Below are 22,058 nucleotides of genomic sequence, written 5' to 3' on the forward strand. Positions count from 1 at the left end.
CAGCATGATGGTTTATAGCCTAAAGCCTTCCTCGATTAATGGTCTATTCAGCACACAATTTGCACCAGTAGTTCCTGAGATTAGCTCGTTCAAACCAACAAACAAACTCTTCAGCTTTATATATTAGTATAGAAGTATCTAATAGATTAATAACAAACTACGTCGCTTTTTATTAAAAAAAACTTACTATGTACAAAGCAGACTGCATAAAAAACGAAAGCAATATATAGTAGAAAATGGTTCTTTGAATTTCAATTATAAATGTTCATGTTTTTTTCATGTTTAAATGTATTCCATAAGTTTGAATATGGTTAGCTTCTAGCGATGAGATCATCGCTTGGTTTTGCTGAATACACAACAGATAACTGATATTAGGCGGGTAAATCCGATATTTTATTTTCACATTTCGTTACTATGTGTCTAATGTATTAGATGGTTGTTCTTGTATCGAAGCTGGATACAGGTATAAATATATTATTTTGTAAATTATCTTGGCTTGGTATAAAAAATGATATTAAATGTCAGTATATCAAACATTACATTAGTAGGTCTCAATTACTGTCAAAAAACGTACACATAGATACCTAGGTATAGCACCGCCTACAGGTAAAAAGACAATATAGTCTACAAGTAATAATGTTATTGTTTTCTAACAACAGATACTATAGAAGATATCTATACGCTTTGACACTGGCCATTGAACGAAAGCCAGACAAGTTCATCACAACAAATAAATTTGTTTGTCTATAAACCTAAATAGAAATAGCGCGTTAATATAAATTGAAACTAACTCTTAATGAATAATCAAGCTGAACAATATTGCCCAAATAAAGTAATCAACATGTCGTCACAAATAATCTTATAATCTAATCTTATATTAGCAGTACAACTTTTTCACAACACCAGCTAAAATCTAACAATGCTTGTAGGTATTAGGTACTACCCGTGAGTATGTTTCGACATTTCTTCACAGGGTAGTCAGATAGGAAATGTTGACTCCAGCGTTCACAATAAATGATTTCATTTCATTTAATTTCACTAGACAACTTATAAACACAGGTATTTCTAAATACACATCGTACTTGTGCAAAACTGATAAAATCGTGCTCGTCACACAAACGCTGTTTCACTGAGTGGCAATCGAACTCCACCTCCGGTATAGCAGTCAGTTTTACTAACCACTAGAACAAGAGGTCTTGCACCACAAATTCAACTTCACAAAATTACACCAAAGAAAGTTCCTGTTGTATTCATAAAAAAAAACTAAATGAGTGGGGTCTATAGAATAAGAAATAAATGAAGTCGCCTGGAACAAGTTTACTAAACAAATTGTCAAAATATTGGGTCAAATAGGCAGGTAGAAGTTCTCGTAGCTCGCAATGAAAGTGTACAAAATATTGGGACGTCTACCGAACGGGTACCTAGATATTTTACATTTAGTACTTATACAATAAAGTAATTTGAAATTCAAATGGTTACAAATGGGTTTATATTAACGTCATACGAGAATAGAGTTACTAGAGTGACTACTTTTTTACATACAGTATTACATGCATCTAGTAAAATGATTTTCGGACAATAAAACTGACCAAATTACACGTCCCTTCTAATTCAATGTTCACTCGTGCGCCTCTACCAAATAGCTTCTAATCCCACTAACTTTCTGGGCTAATGGCAACGCATATTTCCATCACGACCCATGGACGAACCATTAGTGAGATCGCCGTCTAATCGGTCGAACCAATAGTTTTACGATTACACGGGATTATACATGTACTACATAAGTCTGCATTAAGTACGCAAACATTAATACATTGAGCCGCTAGGAACTGCTGCTAATAGCTTTATTAAACTTTGAAAATCCCAGATTATAGTGTAATATGTATTACATAAGTCAGATAAGCTCCGTTAGATAGAGTAAATTGCTCAAATATTAAACAAGTAAAGATGTAGTTATGTTAATAAGAAGTAAACCTAGTCCCTAAGTGGAAAAAAAACAATTTTCTTTTTTTTTTCACTATACTAGTAATATTTAATTTAATAAGTAACCGGTCTACGATGAAAATTAAATTAATAAGAGCTCGAGGGACAACTGAGGAAATATAATAATAAATCGTATAAAGTCCTTTCTACCGGAGGGCATAATTACAAGCGTTGCTAACCCTCGTGAGGAAAAAACACATACAAGGTCTTTTTAACAGCAATATTCCTCAGGGCGTATTGTGGTGAGCTGAGGGTTAGATCGTACGTACCGACGTACGTAGGTACCTACTTGACTAGTGGCAGGGCTCGAAGGTTTTTTTCTTTTGTTCTACATGGCACTGCGACTGAAAAGCAGAGTGGCTCTATTTCAAATGCTGATTTATATCTTTTCGAGAACTTTTACGGAAATATTGTAAATGTGTTATTCCTCACACAAAGCAAATGAAAAAAAAAAAATACAAATACTGTACCAACCGCAGTTTAACCGAAATTTTGATTTTATTATTTGTTGGCATAGCAGCAACAAAATACATCATTCTGCTAGCTATAATGTTTCATGAGATGCAGCCTGTTGGCAGACAGAAGCACAGACGGACAGCGGAGCTAGAGTATTGGGGTTCCATTTTTACCATTTGGTTATGGAATCTTCAAAATAACTATTCCATGCCAGTACGAAAAATGTAGTCAGAAAATATTAGTTGGGGTTTCTGAAATATTTAAAGTTTACCTTAGCTTACAACTCCTATATTAAACGATCTGAGACATCTTGAGTTTTAGACGAACACAAACAAAGAACTAAGTAACAAATGGCATCATTACTTCAGGACAATTTACCTGGAGTTTTCTTCTTTAGTTTAAACTAGAAAAGTTCCGAATTCAAAGTAGATCTGAAAACTTGTTCATTTGCAATAGTTCTTGAAAACTGTTTGAAAACGAAGTGCTCAGAAGTGGAATTCCAAACTTTGGCTTGTTGGTGATTAAGAAATTTAAGTAATTGTTTTCGTAGTAGAAATTTAAAACTATAAATATTTTCATGATGCATTTTGTCAGATTTAGGATGAATATAATATTAATTAAATCGTTTAATATTGTATATTGATGAGCAATACGCCGTGCTGCGTTTTTGGCAAATGGCATAACATAAATCTGTTTCATTTTTTAATAACTACTCCTGCCCTTAGCCTATGTCTTGTAGGAGGTTTAACAAACATTCAAGCCACATACCCTTGCACAAGCATTCGTGGATCGCACAAAAGCTTGTCCTTAGAGCACATTGTGATTTAGACTTGGTAATTACAATCATCCAGCTCCATCCACTCATATCTTACTACTTTCTATGTTAATTACAAACATTTCCTCTCTTTCTAGCCCGAAAAGCAGTGCCTAGCTACAGAGGAGGCGTTCGCTCGTCGGTCCAGTCGCACGGATCGCACGACGCGCATGCTCCTCGCCGTGCTGGGGCTGTTCTTGTCCACGGAGGTGCCGCAGGGGCTGCTGGGCCTAGCCAGCGCCCTTGCCCCCAACTTCTTCAAAAGCTGCTATAGTATGTTTGGTAAGTAGAACCTTTACATTATTTGAGCTTAAGGAAATCAGTACATGATTTTTTCCACCTGAACGAGGGATCAGTATTTATTAGCATCAGTTTACATCACAAGGATGATGATGGTAAATGGCTTAGCATAACCTTTAAGTAAGCTCTAGTATACTTTACCAATCTGAGAATGAACATCATTGATCTCTTATAATAAAAATCTTTTATAAGGACCATCTCAAGTTTGTTATACTTTTAAGTACATTACCGTTTTTTCCTGACCTAATCTCTCCTGAAACCATTTTGTTGTCAGCTAGCAGGCATTATCATAAATAGATAGTCTTAAAACCAATTTTGTGGTTCATTGGGTTTAGGGTTCGCGGAGTAACATTAAATATACCGTGTAATTTGAGTAGACAGAATGAAAAATATTAAACAATAAGAATCATAACAAATAGCTTTAGAAATGATTCCAAAAGGATACTTTAATTGTAAACAAATAACCTTACAAAATAAATGTATGCAAAATAATGTGAACCTAAACACTTAGGAAGATAATGATAAAAGCTTGTCAAAGTAATCCCGCCATTTGAACGTCATTAATTAAGCATCCTAAATGAAATTAGGGCCAATACAAAATTAACGAAGCGACTTCATATCTCTTACTCGTAATAGAGACGTGACATTACTTGACCGAGAAACAAATGAGGGCCAAGATTAGATTAGGTAAAAATAATATACCCAAAACCTACTCAAGTGTGAATTATTCATTTATTTTTCTAATGCTTAAGTGAGAAGGGAGAGAAATGCTTTATATATTTGCACAATCTTTAGCGGTATTAGAAAACGCAGGGAAATGACATTTCCTTTTAATCACATGGCTAAGACTTGTCATGTCTATACATTTGAGCGATTTCTACAGTCGCTAACAAATGTAAAAATGCAGGGTTTAGCAGAGTTTAAATAGTAACTGACACACGTTGTTTTAGTTCCGATGTGTGTGCCACAATATTTTTCTGATCAAATAGTTGGATGTGAGCGAGAAGGCCATATATAAAAATAAAAAAAGACTCGTTAATATTACAAGCCACAAATAAAAATATATTTCCAGTAAACAAGTTTATTACCTAGTTACTCTTATTTAAAACCTGCCGTACCTAAGCATAGTTTCCTTCATTATTTCTGTACAAATAACTACAAAATATCGTTCTCAAATATAAAATATTGGGAGGAAAAATAATCCACCACCTTAAATGATTACCCACGAGATTTATGTAATAAGCCTCGGTTTCTGTAATTTATAGATATAATAATAATTGGAAAGCATGAGATCGTAACTCTTAATTTCGCAGAAATGTAACATTACTCGAGTTTAACAACTTAATTATTGTGTGTTTAACATATGATCAATACAATCAATCTATAGAATAGTGAACCTAGTGTTATGATAATGAACTCAAATTTAGACTTAGACTTCAATGGGTAGCTCATCTGTACTGACTTTTATATCAATTATTTAAGGTAATATCTGGTCTCTTCTGGATGTTTCCAATCAATAACATCAGCCTTAATATTGCAATCACTTTTTCAGTCAATTCTGAAGTCCTGCAAGAAAGTATTTTGATAGTCACCTGCGGCGTTTCGCAAGTTCCAAAAGGCAGTTTAATTAAACGAATAACGCTGTTTACTCTTTGGTATGCTGATAGCACACTAATTTCCATATGTTGTTGGCAATCAAAGGGCTCGAAGCCGAACAAAGACCGATAAATGAATATTTACACTAGTATCATAGCCTTCGTATTGTTTATCAGAATAACAGTACTGACTGAATATCACTTCAAAGTAGTTCGTAGTTGTTTTAATTAAAGTAGATAAAATTATTTGACAGACACAATAATGTTTGTTTTGCTCTGACACTAATGAGAATCAATACAGAATGCTGGGTTAAATGAATTAAAATGTGTTGAACATATAAATAAAGCAGTTTTAATAAACATCATAAACTTGACAATTTTTTTTCAACCTTTTGTTAAGTGACTGCCCAACTGCCGAATGATTTATTTATTTGAATCTACAATCGCCTATCCGCAGTAAGCTAACGCGGTGATCAATGCTCAGAGTTTTTTACAATTTGGTTTTCTTTTTAATTTACGATTAAGCTTACTTTTATTGGGGTTTAATATCTTAATACTACAGTAATATTAACATTAACATCATAATGGAAATTGGGAGAATACGTGATGCTTATTTCGACATCAAGATGGGTTAGAACATAACGCCCATGGGATCTCTATCGTGATCGTGTATCGAATTCTAAGTGTTTTCTTTTCTACATGTTATTTTGACATGAGCCAATAACAATAAATTGCTTTCTGAGCCATCGAATACCGATCTATTCAACAGTAACACTATTGCAATTGTGCGAAAGAGAGGACGCTCTATAAAGTGTGGTGCGCTGTCACGCTTCCACAAATGCAAGTCTTTCTTGAAGCTGAAGGCCCCTAAACTAGAATTTGTATTTAAATTTATACGACACCAGCTTGAATAAAGAGGTGCTTCGTGACACCCGTGATAAAGAAAGGATCATGGTGTTCGACGCTGCATGCAACTTGCGTCTGAATTAACTATGAAATTGACCAAGAACAATGAAAATACCTGTAATGTTTATAATAATTGGATATACTGATGTAATAAATGTAAACCTCTGGTCAAGTACGAGTCAGACTCACTTCACTGAGAGTTCTATACAAATAGGCTATAGGTTATAATAGGCTATAGGTTCTATGCTAAAAAAACAACGACCTCGATGTTTATTTTCGATGTTATAGCGGCAACAGAAGTACAATATCTGTAAAAAAACACCTAATTAGTTAGAATGATGGACATATAGACAGATAACAGAACCACTATAATAGGATCCTGTTTTTAACCTTTGGTTAAGAACCCTAAAAAGTAATTCTGTCCGCGATATCGGCTATCCACGCGAAGCGAGCGAAGCCGTCTGCAAAAGCAATACTGGTAATCTAGACTGAATACTGAGCTAACAAACACACGTGAGGCACGTTGCAAAATCATTTTCATAGGTGTATTTCAAATCTACTTGTTTTACGAGGATTTAATCACAATCAATTATTATTATCATCCCACGCTGATTAACGAACTAATATCATAATATTTAGTAAGCAATCCCGCTATTGTGTATTTGAGTATATTTCGGGTTTGACTCAATCAATAATATTGAGTAGGCATTAGAAACTATTTATTTTACTAGAAGTAAAAGGTTTAAAAGGATAACCAAGTTAACTTAAAAAATATAATAAATTAAAAATATCTAGAAACTCCCGTCTTTAAATTTCACAATTTAAGATGCCTACCGAAACACGGAGGAACTTATTACTAGATGCATATTCAATATTTACCCATCTACGTACCGAATTATCAAGCGTAGCTTATATAGCGCCGTAAAAAACAAAGTCCACTATTTATCTTAGCCATAATACTGAAAATCTTCTTACAAAGCAGACTTTACTCAAAGACATAACAAAGAACTTTGTGCTCAAAACATGGCCGCTTTCGTCCTGTAACTCAGAAGGCTTTATTATTTACACAGAGCATTTCTACAAAGGGAAATTATAGTTAACCAAGAGACTATGAATATTAATCTTAATATGTAACAACCCATATTATGGTCCTTGTGTATTAAAACACCAGACAATTATTCCAAGTTACATTCAATTAAATTATTCCAGTATACCTAGGTAAGTATGTAAGAAAAACATGAATTCCCTAGAATTCTCTTCAATTAAACTCGGTTGGCTGAAAGTACATACATCAAAGGACGTATTAAAATGCAGTTATCGTCAAGTACTTTCAATTTTGAACAAAGTATCTCGAATCTGGGTCAATTAGAACTTTTCCGAGTTAATTAAGAATTACTTACATAACATTTCCGAGAGCTTTGTCGATGTCGAGAAGTCAATAAAGTTATTGTCGGGCACGTGGAGCGAGAAATGTTATACAATGTCTCGAAACGTCATAATCCGGCTTTTTTAATGATGTGACTCCATTGGAGAAGGTATGTCCTTCAACTTAATGATTGCGTCACGTTACGCACTAACAGTGAATACGAGTGTGGAAAATCACAGTGTTTTCTTCACCTTGTGCTCACATTTATAGGCGAAACACTGAACCGTATTTCGTAAATGATATAATGTCTATCATCATTCATCGTGGGAGAATTTAAACCAAGACACCTGCTGCTTCGTTTTAAGACATATGATATGTCAACCTTGGATTTATGATTGGGTTCGGAATGGAAATATACACAGCCGAATAAAAAACAACACCTGTTAATTCACAATTAGCTCGATGTTTGAAGATCTTCTCATAACATGTCAGATGGCAGCTGTGTTTAGAAAGATAATTGAGCATTAGTGAAATATATTCTTTTATTATGCGGTATATAATTGAACCATTATAAAATATTACATCCCAATCAATGAATTGGGCTGGTCACATCTGCCGGGTATCAACTGACTTTTGGGCTAAGGCCAAAACACATTGGATGGCAAATAACAGAAAGTAATCCCGTGGTAGGCCGAAAAAGAGATGAAGGGACGAGCTTGATTCCTTTACGCAAATCCAAGCATTGTTAGCTATACAACAAGACAATTGAAGGAGGAAATAGAGGCCTTTGACTTGCAGTGAGTGACAAATGGCTTATAATTATCATAATGTCTAACTCTTCAGTAAATATTATTGGTAAATAAATAGGTAATACAAACAGCGGAAATTTTATTTCCTATTAAAGATGTGACAAAATTCGGAGAGATTTACAATTTACCAGCCTTCGTAAATAAATCAGAATGACAGCTTTATTATTTCAAAGCAGTTTATTTTCGTTATTGATTACGGTCGACAGAAAATGACCGTACGGAGAGCTGTTTGTTCAAAAACACTTTTACGACCGGTCCAGCAGCGGCTTTATTTGTGCCAACAGACTGACATAGGCATTACATATGAGCTCTTGAACTTAACTGTAGTACTACTATATGCTTAGCTTTAGATATTAATTAGAATCAAAACATAGGCAATGATAATAAATGTTGTATGTAATCTATGAAAAAAAGTTGATTATAGTTATGAATCTAGAGGAGATTCCTAACTACAATGAACTTAACTGTTAAAATAAATTACTTATAGTTATATAGCGTCGTCTCTCGTTTGATGAGAATTTGGCAGATTTGGTACGGTAACGATTTGACAAGCTTTCTTTTTCCTCAGGTGACCTGATGGATGTGCTGGCACTGTTCACTTCATCGGTGAACTTCGTGCTCTACTGCAGCATGAGCCGTCAGTTCCGATGCACCTTCGCCAGGCTGGCACGACGGATGCTCTCCGCACCGGAGGAACCAGCCAAGTTCGCCAATAAATTAGAACCGACTACGCAGGTATCACAAAGTTAGGGAATTTTATCTTCTAAAAAATATACCTACTCTTGTAATCTTAATATCTCTTTTTGATAAGGGAACAGCGGATAAGTTAGTACCTATAGTTGGTTTTAGGATGAACACCTTGAGATTAGCAAATTTCCTCATTACAACCACTTGGTATTGAGCCTGGCAACAAGTAACTTTAACAGCAAACTTCTTGCACATCACTATTATGGATGTTTTTAAACATTTTAAGTTAAAATATAGATACGAACTACAACATTCAACTTCTGTACCATTTAATAGGAAAAGTGAAGCACCAAAAATCTGTTTACTGAAATAGCCTGTCCACAACTAAGGTGATTGATAGCTCAAATATTTTCTCACACAATAACACCACACACTATATAAAAATATACATCTTCTAGACTAAGCCACGTGTATAGCGCCGTCCTTTATATAAAGAGACATGGATTTCACAAACTATAAATTTAGATTTTGCTTTGAAAAACACGCTTTGAATCCCTTCCCAGAATGGCGAATATTTGAGTCAACGAAACTTAGAACGAAAGTTTTTACGTTTAAAAATAAGGAAATAAAGCGGAAAAATGTCCTACAATAATTTTTGTTGACTATCAAAGATGATTGTGGCAAAAACTTTTTCAATAAGGAAATCGTTTCGTATCTTGCGATAAGCAAGAGCCTTTGAACATTGCAGCCTTAGGCTTCGCGATTGATATATTTAAGTATATGAGCATTATGAAATACGATGTTATTGTAGCCGGTAAATATACATGCATATGTTATAATCGTTTTAGACTTAGTCAGTATCATTATCTATAATATGTATCCATAGCTTTGCATTAAATGGTATGTTAGATTATTATTATCTATTTATCTTCATAATAAAACACATTAAAACGGGCAAATCAAAACACCCACTCAAAAACAAGTTATTTTCATCTTATAAAAATAAATGTCTCAAGTGAAATAAGTCCGTATTTTTATTTCTATTGATAATTACTCAAAGCTGAAACTTTTTCAATTCATAACTTTTTAAGAATTATTAATGTTCATTACAAAGGCCAGTCACGGTGAATGAACAAAACATTTTTTCGCAAATTTCTATTGTGTTTGTAATAAAACATTAAACAAGTTACCAGAAGCGGATCCAAATCTTCAATAGCTACACAAACATTTATGTTAAAAACAAATTATAAACTTTTGAAGATATTTTATAAGGAAAGTAATAAAAGATGAAAAATATCTGTTATCATCATAAAATATCAAGATTAGCTCTCTTTAGAAGTGAGTGTTTGATGAGAGGATAGATAAATCTTGCAGCAGGTGCATCGTAAATATTCTTAACTATGTAGTATGGTTTGCCTCGAACTAGCCAAGGCTGAAAAACAATGCATGCGTCTCAAAGAAAATCATGGCTCTTATAAAGAAAATAACTATTATTATATTATACAGTCTATAGCACTAAAGACTCTTTAACCTACAGAAAAGGAAAATTCCCGGAAATATTTTATTCATTAGTGGCTTTTACAACCGGTATCCAATCTTACCTTATCAAAAATGTCTGATTAATTACTTAAACCTCATCTGAAAAATTGCCTCTTCATTCGATGTAAATACCAAGGAATATACACACAAAGAACCACACTCACTTTGATTAATTTAAATATTGTATCTATACACACAGTACGCACATTGTTATACCATCATTTGTTTAATTGACGTGGATACACACGCTTGAATAGTTCAACATTCACTAGTCCACCGAAGATAGATTCCGTATCAGTAGTCCTCATCTAATCCATTATTCTCTACATGATAGACTTGACAATTAGTGGCATCCATCTTTGGGATTAGTGTATGACAGTCAGGATAGCCAGTAACATTTGAAGTGTGTGTTAATTGAATGATCGGTTGGTTCGCAGGTCACCGGGCCGCTATAGCGCCAAATCCCCGCCCTCATCAGGGTGGTCGAAGAGAGTATTATATAAATAACTATACAGGTAAGCATAGCATCATTATTTTTTTTACCTAACAAAGCTCGGAGCTGAAGTTGTCGTTTTTCGTACTACAGTTTGTTGTTGGAAAAGCTTTGCAGCAGTTATCCAAGATAAAGAAAACGGAACTTCGAAAGACTTGAAACTTTCGTCAAAATTTTATCTGCAGAAGTTTAAACTGTCGTCGATGATACCGAATTTTCTTAGTTTAAAAAAAAAATAACTTACAGCCGCCCGTATAATGCAGTGACATTTTCTCAAACACCAACGTTGATCGCTTTCGACAAAAGTATTGAAGAGACAAGTCAAAGTCACGGCACTTTCTTTGACTTGGAATTTACATTAATTTGACCGGTCAAAACGTTATGTGGCGCAAGTTTTAGGAAGCCTATGTCTAACAGAAGACTTAGATAAGTAGGCTGAATTGATCGAATGATTGATAACCGTTATGTTAAATGTCACAAGTCTGGGCTTGATTAGCATACTTTACACGAATTTATCTTCCCCAAATCAGCAGATAGGCACGCTGCACATACTGTAAATCCGGATATCTAAATCGCATATTAAAAAAATGGATTTATTATTAATCCATACCTATAGCTAAAGGTGGCGCGTTATAATTGGAAATGCGGAGTTGAAAAGTTGAAGTGCCAATAAGTCTGATTGATGGATGACACACAGATTAAAAGTATTAATTAACAAGTGCCGTGTATCCGGATTGTGGTGGAAATGTTTGTAAGCAACAGTTACGAGTAACATATTGTTATTCAGAGATATGCTATCTGAACTGTTTGTGATAATTAAGTTTTCGTTGCCGTACTGTTATTGTTTGTAAGTAGGCGTTGCGTGGCTGTTTGTTGACGGAACCGCTTCCTGTTGAAACAGATATATATACAAGGCTTGGTTATGTGCATATATATGTAGATTTAGATGTCAATACCGAGTACTAGGAAAACAGGGAAATCTTGAATGCTGTTTTTTCAAAGTATTAATAAAGCTTCACCTCTTTCCATTGCCGTACAAAGCAAAGGCAAAACGCACGCAATTTCAAAAGAATAAAAATATTCGCATATAACATTGTGTGAAGAACCCGCGTCGACGCCAACATTATTATGAACGATATCGTTATATGATTAACGTCACCTTCACATATGTGAATAAGTTTTACGAAGTATTACAGGGATTGCTTTATTGCAACAACAGCGTGATTGAGTGACGCAGATTGCTTACAACATCGCTATTCAGTCGCCATCTGTTACTGACTGGTACTCATAAGTTTGATATTTAATGCAGAATCACGTGGGAAACACTTGAATATCAAGAATGCTGAAACGCAATTAATTTTAAAACGTCCCAATCCTATGCTACTTAGATAAACCTTTGTAGATTACGGATTTCAAAAATTTTGTAGCAAGTTTTGAGGTTTCGGGAAGCATGGGAGCAACAAGTTAAATTTGATTGGTTGGCTCAAGGTCACGTTGCAATACCCGTGACATACGATGGGCGTCAATCTGGTTGCCGTAATATATCAGTGCAAATGCATGATGTTTGATTCGTTCGTAAGTTGTTTTTTGTACGGAATCTTTTAGGCGGTTATCTCTGTTATTCTCAACACCATAAAAAGAGACAGAATGAGCCTTCAAGCTAATTTAAATCTTAACGACACAGTAGTTTGTCGTGATAATTCTAAACTAATTACTCAAATCAATGATTCATAAGATTCCAATGAGGAAACTTAAAACGACGCGTTGAATGCGGAATATCACTCACATGTGTTATTTACGGAAAACCGAAAGTAATTTGGGGCGCGACCGGACTAAATCATAATTAAGGGGTTCGGCTCCTAGAACATCCGTCGCTGTTTTAAACGAGGTTAGCAACAACTGGAACATAGTATGTGTTTCTAAAAGCCCCTGAATAAATATGGCGGACTTCGTTAAATGAAAATAGTTGGCAACTAGAATATTGTTTTTAATGTGCTCATACAACTTCAAGGGGATTTTGGAAAATTCTACCTACCTAAAATTGCAATTTTGTTTCATACTGATGATATAAATTCAAATTTGGAAATATCTGGTACAATTACAGTAAGGGTCGATGTTATAACATTAAAAGTTCAAATAGACCCTGAAAAAACTTAAATTTAAATCAACGCCTATTAGGTTATAATTACCCTTATCAGGCGTATTCCACACACAAATGATGGTCTTAAAACGTTTTTAATTGACCTGGAGGCTCTGATTGGTTTACTGGGCATTACTAGTTAAGTGGACGTTAATGTACTGCCGGAGACAAAGAGCCTCTTAGACTGGGATTAAAATTACGCAGCTGCAGTTTCCCCATTGTCACGAGCAACAGGCACTGGGAACTTTCCTCCACTTCTTAAAGAAGGTCAACTATCGTGGCAGAAACGAGACGACGCTCTACATGCATAGCTGCGTCTTCCTTCCACGATGATCAATCCTCCTTTAAGGGGCAGTGGTGGGTCCTGGGTAAGAATACAATTGTTTATTGTTTAAGAATTGTTTATAAATACGATTACTCAACCTAAAGCCCGATCGAATAAGGCTTAAGAGACCCCTCTTAAGGAAAATTACCTGAATACTAAACAAGCCTGTCAAGCAAATACCCCCCGATTTATAAGAGAAATAGGTTTAATCGTAAGACATTTGTTAGCTATCGTAATGTCTTCATCAATTTGCTGCGTATGGACCGGCCGTATTTAATCAATTTATTTTAATGAATCCTGACCCCATGAGGAAGACTTATTAGCTTCGGGACATATTTAAATGGGACAAGGCTAACTTTGTAGGCCTCGCATTGTAAAATTTCAAGGAAAATGCAAACTTTTATTCAAAAAGCTTTTATTTGTTTTGATCTATTTGTGAGGTTAAACTGTGGAGTCAGTTCCCTATTTAATGTAATCTAAATAATAGCTTTACTTAAAGTTTCAAAGGTCGAGTTTTAAAACTAAGCACATGTTGACTTTTTGTTTTATTATTCTCTACTTTCAGTGGCAGTTTACCCGGCGTTGTGGTTTCAGGCTTGACTCATTTTAGTACATCGTTTTAGGTTGTTTTGTATAGTTTTTGCAAAGGTAGGCGTTATACAAGTTATGAATACTTGCTATAAGTAATAATAAAAGGTCGATCTATTTTCGTCTTTCCCTTCTCGATTATATTAGGGGCTATGGAATTTAGCTGAAAGGATGCTTAAATAGATCCCCGGCTTAATCCTTGAGCGGTTCCTGAGAATTTTAGGATTAAATGTTATTAATGGTTATTTGGTAGTGTCTAAAAAATGAGGTCAAACGAGATGCTCTTGATGGCTGCGATCCAAGCTCTATTGTCTGGACATCTTATATTGACTAGACTAATGACGCTTGGATGTTCGCCAAACCCTGATGATTTTCCAGTTGTAGACCATCAGTTTATTAATTTAACAAAACTGGGTCAATGGGTTTTATTATTCATTTTAATGAACTGTTAATGTCTAGAAAACAAAAGAGATGTAAATGCTTGTCATTTGCATTGCACGCAGCCTACGACGATACGACCATTGGAATATTATGTGGAATTAAAAAGGTTGAATACCCCTGTTTCGTTTGATTGGTCTAGTTTAAAGCATATCCATCAATATCAAGTGGTTCCTCGACTGATTCGGACAAACTGATTAAAAGTTTAATTGATTTAGAAATTGACTGAAACGTTCATCTATTCGTTTGTAGAAACTTATTAATGGTTGAAAGCTTTACTTTGGCACGATAAAAAGCGTTGGGATTTTATAAAGATGAGATTTTATAACCTTCTTCATTAAGTTGAATGTTTTATGGTTATGCTAGGTACTCATTACATTATAAATCTTTTCATTCGACTGAACACATTGGTAACCGAATAACACACCTTATAACACCACCGTCTAATACCCAAGAAACTGGTCAGGTTCGAATCGGTCATGCAGCTCTAAGGATTCCGTACAAATGGCTAGGCTAAAGAACATTTTTTTTTTTTTTTACTCTTTCGGCACGGAACCGCAATAATATACCTTCCGATAACACAAGGCAGTAACTTACCCCCTTCAAAGTATGAAGGCTTTACCCCAAAATTATGCAGGAAATGTTCCCATCAAATGACGCATCTACGTGAAAACATAAAAAACACTGCTTCACTTTGACAACGGGTCTATACTTTATACATAGGACATCAAACATGATTCCGGGTTACGTGACATGTGTGGCAATAGCTTGCAATCCTTTGCAAAAGTGAGATATAGCTCGATAGGAAACATAAATTAGGTATCGCTGGCAATACTTTGTCAAAATGAAAAGGTTTGTGAGTTTGATAAGAGTTTCTTTGCAGATGCTAATAGTCTAGGGTGGTAATATGTAGAAGTTTGTTAAAAAAGTCAAATTTTATTCGGGAAACAAACAAATAAAATAGCCCTGTTGTTTATAAAATACTAGACGATCTGGTGAAATTTGTTTTGCTTGGCTGATTTGTTATTATAATCGGTTTAGCCGTTTAGGAGGAGTTCAGTGACATACTGAGATAGACAACATCTAGTTTATCGATTAATAAAATCGAGGAAAACTAAGTAGTTAGTTCTATTATTAAATGATGCAACGTTTTGCATCATTTGCAAACGACTAGTTTCGGACCCAACCGGAGTCCTTAATCCTGAGCTGACGCGGCGGGTTTACGAATCGAACTCTACTTCGATACATATATGTACGTGTACGTGAGAAATAGGTACCTAGTTCTCAAATTTCCTTCTTTTCTTATTCCTGTGTAGGTTAAATACACGGTGATTTTTTAGTCGTCTTACAAAAGCAGCCCAGTTCATGTATCCGACGTAAAATACCCCTAGGCGCGATTTTTTTATTTTATCATCAACTAAGATTATAAGTACGAAGAAAAATTAACAAGAGAAATCTGAAATATTGTCTTAAAAATGATAAAAACACCGCCGCCCGCGCCCCTCACCATTGTTACAAGGCTCGGACCGCGCTCGCAACAGAGCTGTGTTTCTAAAAAACTACGAATTGCACCATAATATTGAATTAAAATTGCATTTTATATGTATTCAAATCTCATAAATAGGTATTTTTTTATCATGAACGTGTTCTAGTCATTGGATACATGAACTGGGCTGCTTTTGTAAGACGACTAAAAAATCACGGTGTATTTACACAATATATGTTTTGCTTTAAGTTTACGCGTGCCAAAAAGGGCCATATTTAAAAGGTAAACAAAGTAAAAACAATCTGATCTTGATAACTGCCAAAATTAAACCTTGGCTGAAGAGTCCTAATTTGGAATCTGTTTGGTAGGACAGTCGGAGATTAGTCCAGCGAAGGTCTCGGCTTTAGGTGTCATTAGAGATAAGGGTCATGTAACGAGATCCATCCAGCGTTATCTCGTTAACAAACCAATTTCAAGATGGTGAATAACCGCTTAATAATAGGTATTGAAAACCAAGGCAAAGAAAACAATTTGTCAAAATACAAAATTGTTATTAAAAAAAATCTTTTTAAGATTATACTCTCGGATCACGTTATATTTATTTAGATTTCATAGCGAAAACTATTTGAAGAAACGTCATTCACTTTTGAATCGTTGGATAGCTACGAATAGTTGATATTCCAGAAGCGAATGGAAATCTTCAAGACTTTTCTATTAGGTGGCGTTACTTTGACTTGTCAGTTCAATAAATTTAAAGCTTTGCGATCTCAAAGTAAACTTGCATATCAATATTTCGAGAATTTCTAATCAAAACCACTTATTTCAGTTTATTAATGGTATTAAGTTTCTTGGTAGTCTGGTGGTTAGTGGCCCTAACTGCTATACCATAGGTCGTGGGTTCGATTCTTACCTATGCAACAAATATTTTTTTTTCATGAGAAAAGTTTACTGCACTGCGTCTGGGAGTAATTCATCATATATTTAGAAATACACGTGGCGCTACAATGATGACATCATTAATGTCACCATTGTACAAAAGTATTTTAAGTTCTGTATATGTATAAGGTTGTTAATAGACTAAACAGCGTGTAATAGTTGTGGAAAATTAACTCATACTATTATATTATATTTCGAGCTTGCTGACTACACCTACATGAGAATTTCAAGACAGCTGCCTAAAAGCGTAGAATATTCGAAAGATATGTATAAAATACTGTCTCATCATAAAAACTGTCTGCTGTCGTCTAGGAGATTTGCAACGTAATTCCGATGTACGTGACAGGCGTGACTCTAGCTGATTATATCTTTATTGGGGTTGAAATATACTAAACAGGATCATATAATTTTAGAGTAAAGTCTACAAAATCTAGACATACAGATTACAGTGTATTTTATTCAGCTCTTTACTTTTGAAAGTACTTAAAATGAATCCACATTTTTTGCCGTTCATTGGAATGCCATTTTAATACTTTAGTAGAGTCATTTAACGTTCCAAAGAAATATTTTTATGAAAAATTTTCATTGAAATGTTAAGACCTGTTATCATTTTTTAAATTTTGATTTGCAATTATTTTAAAAATCCGAACAAAAACAATACGAAGAACTTACATAAATATAGGTCTATTAGACTGTGTTTAAGATATTAAATACCTATAAAAGATCAGAGATCGTTCTAGAAATCGGTTTTCTTTGGAACATTAATATCCATTACTATAATAGTCAGCTAAAAGTATATAAAACTGAAAGTTCCATTCCATGATTGGAAGCCTAACCTCGTTTGTAACCCTAAACGAAGGCCGTCCAAAGCTATTTCGCCATTCAGTTCGGGAAACTAATATCCATAACTGGAATTTATAGTTCGAAATTAACAGAGGGTCAATGATTGAATTATATACACTTGTTCGATAAAACTTCTGTTGTTTCAAACTTCCCGGTTGCTTAAGCTGATAATAGGCCGGAAATATGCGGTATGAATCAAATTTAAGGAGAAAGCGACATAGTCCAAGTATGACTTTCCACGAATCAATAGATTTTCCAAATATAAAAATAATGTGAAAATTCAAATATCTATCTACATGCTTTCAATACTCTGTGAGTTTTCTATCATCAAATAAAGCTGTTTGCTTTTTTGAATTAATTTTTAAGATTCACTTACTTTTGTATCATACACACATAAGAATACTCTCGTTTAGATTATAGATACACATAATTTATGACGTTTAAAACATCCTATCCAAAAAGCCGTAAATCGAAACTCTTTATTTAGGTAGACATTGTTAAGATTTACGGCTTTCGAATCCGGTTCTGCGTCCTCCAACTGAAAAACAGTAATCGCGCTTTATGCTGCAATACATCCTGAAACTTCTAACCCAGTACACTAGTATAAAGTGAACTTGCGTGTACTGCAATATAAACTTACAGTATCGTAAAATATTGCACTTCGAACTTCAATGCCTGCAAACATGATATAAACAAGTTGAACTCACAACACGAACTCGTAAATATATTTTCTATTTTATTGCGCATAATGTTTGATAGAAATTAAAGCGAAGTTTAAATCGAAAACCAGATTTACTGTCTGTTGTCGTTGAAAAGATCTTCACTGTTATTGAATGGAAGAATATCATAACGTAGTATAGTCCCTGCTTTCAGTAATATCACCCGGTAAAATACCCATAGTTAACTCTTCCCTTGGCTAAGTTTAGCATTGATCATTACGCTTGCTTACAACGGTTGGGCGAGTGAAGATGGTATCTTTAAAGTTTTAAGCCTTAAATCGCTATATTTGGAAGTGATGAAATTCCCTTTTTGACAACGGAAAATGAATAAAACAAAACACTATCATCATGATCATAGTATTTTCTATTATTTTCTCTGCTAGCCATTAGTCCTTTTATTTTGTATTCTAAGTTTTTACACATTAATAAAGACGAATAACTGGTCTCAACAGAATTACGTGACAAAGGAGTTTGTTAATAAAGTTTTCTCTTTATGTTTCAACAATAAACTTATGTAAACGAATAATAACTCTAGAGGGTGTAATTCCATCGCAATTAGTTTTAGCGAATACGTGCGTTGATTAGCCACAGAGGACGTGAATTACGGTATTAGTTGGACACTAGCTGACATGACGTGTTCGAGTTAGTTCCATTTACATTTTATAACCAACAAAATGTTACTTATTTATAAGCGAACTTTTATAAACATTAATGTTAACAAAGTTAAATTAATTAAATTAAAACTCTGCATATAGAATTTGTGTAAAAGTAAGGTGTAGAACAATAATGTCCGCCATTTTGAAAATAAATATAAGTCATAATAACACAAGCGAAGCCGACTGACACCCAAGGGACAACGCGACTTATAACAACAAAAAATATACATTTAGAATAAAAAAATACCCTGAAGTGCTATATAGGTGCCACTCGATCAGCGGATTTGTTAAGATAAAAAAAATCCACTCTTATATCTTTGCGTATAATATAAATTTTGGTGACAAAGATGAATGGTGTTTTGTTTGTGTTAAATCCATATTTATCTTCGATATTTCGTCGTGATATTGACGGATATGTAATTGAATTATGAACATTAATAAATTTGAAATCTCGAACTTTTAGATTTCACGAGTTTTAGGCTTTATCCTGGATGATTGAGTCTTTATATTGGTGACTCCAAGATACAAATAAATTTTGCAGTTTATTATTGTGCACTGTCATTATAAATACCTACTGTAGCCTAATACCAGTCTTAATAAAATATATACTACTTATTCCAAAAACTGGCTAACTATTTACCTATGTAGGTCGGCAGTACTTATCAGATCTACCTCTACCGTATAATTCAATCTTGATAATACAATTACAATACTTATTAGTGGTACGAGGGGACTTTTTCATAGCTCGCTATTATCCCAGCGATGGGCACACGACTGAATGTCCTTCCCGTATTATTGGATATAGGGTTGAGTTAACAAAGCCTCTGAAGAGAATAATGTACTCGAGCGCGAGTTGGGCTTATTTATACGTATATATAATTCACATCAGTATTTGGTATTACAAAAGCTACGACTAGGAAATTCCCCAAATTAAAACGAAATTAAAGTCCCTTTTTGAATTTCTTTGACACATTAAGCTGCAGAAAAATAAACAGTTGCAAACGCTTTTCATAGTTCAAACAAGCGACTGATGTGAAGTAAAGAGGTTTGTTCCAAAATGAGGTTTTTTACTAACAAACTTCATACAAGTATAAAACATAACCTAAAAATTATAAGTATTTTGCTTGTTATCCTGACAATGAACGTTTACGAGCCCGAATGGAGAGCTTTTCGTGTAGGGAAAATAAAATCTGTGTTTTTATTCAAAGGGATAAGCTACACAGTTTTTACGACATGAAATTGAAAATACACAAGAGAATCGTGAACGTTAATTTGTGTAAACCAATTAAAATAGCGTAGAGTAATACGTGGACGATTTACGAATGGTGAGCGAAAATGCAAAATGAAACTTCAGCCATTTCACAAAACAGAGTAACAAAGGATTTTTTTACTTAAATAAGAACCTGGTTTTTAATTTAACGATACACAGGTCAGTAACCAACAAGCGTAGTATATAATTACTTATTATTTTGAGATAATGCTACAAATCTATACATAGGAATGTAACATTTTAGGTGTGCCAAAAAAATACAACGGCTTACTAACGCATATTTATCGGGATAACCTGACTTTATCGTGAATCGATAGGTACATAATTATGAATCTGCCTTACGAAAGCTTTATCAAAATTTCATTTATTTTTATCTGAAACTTCTTTTATAGTATTAGGGACGTGTAAATTGTACTTGGTTTTTTACTTAATGAAAATCCTACTCCTTTGTCCATTTAAATCTAAAAATGGTGGCTTATACCTAGCATTAAAAAACTACTAGTAAATAAAGACAATTGATTAAAATCTACTTCACTCCTTGCCAAACCGCAACAAACCGCAAGAAGTTTATCTCGTGTGCCCTTTTTTTTATAAAAAAGGAAAAAATATATTTATAACCCACATTAATTATTCTTTTTCTTTTCCAGGTATCAACGCTCTCTATAACTTCGAAACTATAGTTCACAAATAAATAGCTGTCGTTGTAAAATATAGTGTAGTTAATATTCTAGAGTCGTAATTAGTCAACCGTTATTAGCTATGTAATTACTGTAAGCCAAAGTTTAAAATAAGGTTTTAATATTAATGCACAATATTTGTTTTTGTAGTTTTTGCGTCTTATGAGCCGTGACGCAAAAACTATCAACTATAATTGTCTTTTAAAATGTAAATATATCTTCTAGTATAGTCTTATAATTTTAGGAGTAAGTTAATAATGTAGATTTACTTAGGGTCCAATAATAAAATAATTATTATTGTTAAATGTAAATATTTAATTAATTTGTGAACTTTTGCATTTACATAAGATTTCTCTTACTAGACTTAGTGAAAATATTGTAAACGAATTTATATCATTGTCAAAATGCATTTTATATAATTTTATACTTATCTTAAGATAATAATTTCTTGCTGTACGTTGATATACTGTATTAGGATATGTCGAAGTAATTGCTTAGGCACTAAATCGTGTACCAAAGTTATAAATACGTGTATGATAATACCTACGTGTTCATTGTTTGCACTATTATCGTCACATTAAAAACAGAATTATTTATAATTGCGTCTTGATGTTTTATTCATAACTTTAATCTCCCTCATTAACTTTAAACAAAGAAAAGATATCACACAGAATGGTTTACAGACTCGGCGTAAAATGTGTGGCTCAAAAACTGGCCGAAAATCTTTCCCTAATCTTGTAAAGAAGGACACATGGAAGGAGAATGAGACTCGAGATACCTAATCATAAATAAGGATTTCCACTGTATCTACTAAGAAGAGGTTTGTATGTCTGAAAGGTAAGTAAAAACAGGTCCAAATAGGTAAAAAATACCTACACATTAAAAAAAAAATACGATCACTCATCCAATCCTACCGTTGTTTAATATTTACGTTGATTTAGTTTTTTTGTTGTAGCGGCTACAGATTACGCCATCCATGAAAATTTCAGCTTAATTTCAGCCTAGCAATTACGGTTCACATATAACAGAATA

At 33.9% G+C, this 22,058-nt stretch overlaps 1 protein-coding gene across 3 annotated transcripts in view; it reads left to right on the top strand.

Moving 5' to 3' along the window:
- The window catches only part of LOC113506205 (sex peptide receptor-like), a 47,963-nt gene extending 26,333 nt beyond the window's left edge, over positions 1–21,630 (top strand). For 2 of the 3 annotated variants that reach the window (XM_026889059.1, XM_026889053.1), the window contains exons 3-6: positions 3,352–3,535; positions 8,798–8,974; positions 10,893–10,970; positions 20,997–21,630. In XM_026889059.1, coding sequence (XP_026744860.1) covers positions 3,352–3,535; positions 8,798–8,974; positions 10,893–10,970; positions 20,997–21,040 — 483 coding nt within the window. In that variant the 3' untranslated portion in view covers positions 21,041–21,630. The remainder of the gene's footprint in view (positions 1–3,351; positions 3,536–8,797; positions 8,975–10,892; positions 10,971–20,996) is intronic. The other variant, XR_003401707.1, reaches the window with a different exon arrangement.
- Positions 21,631–22,058: the final 428 nt, after the last annotated feature.

The sequence above is a fragment of the Trichoplusia ni genome, chromosome 2 (assembly GCF_003590095.1).
Source record: "Trichoplusia ni isolate ovarian cell line Hi5 chromosome 2, tn1, whole genome shotgun sequence".
Taxonomy (NCBI): domain Eukaryota; kingdom Metazoa; phylum Arthropoda; class Insecta; order Lepidoptera; family Noctuidae; genus Trichoplusia; species Trichoplusia ni.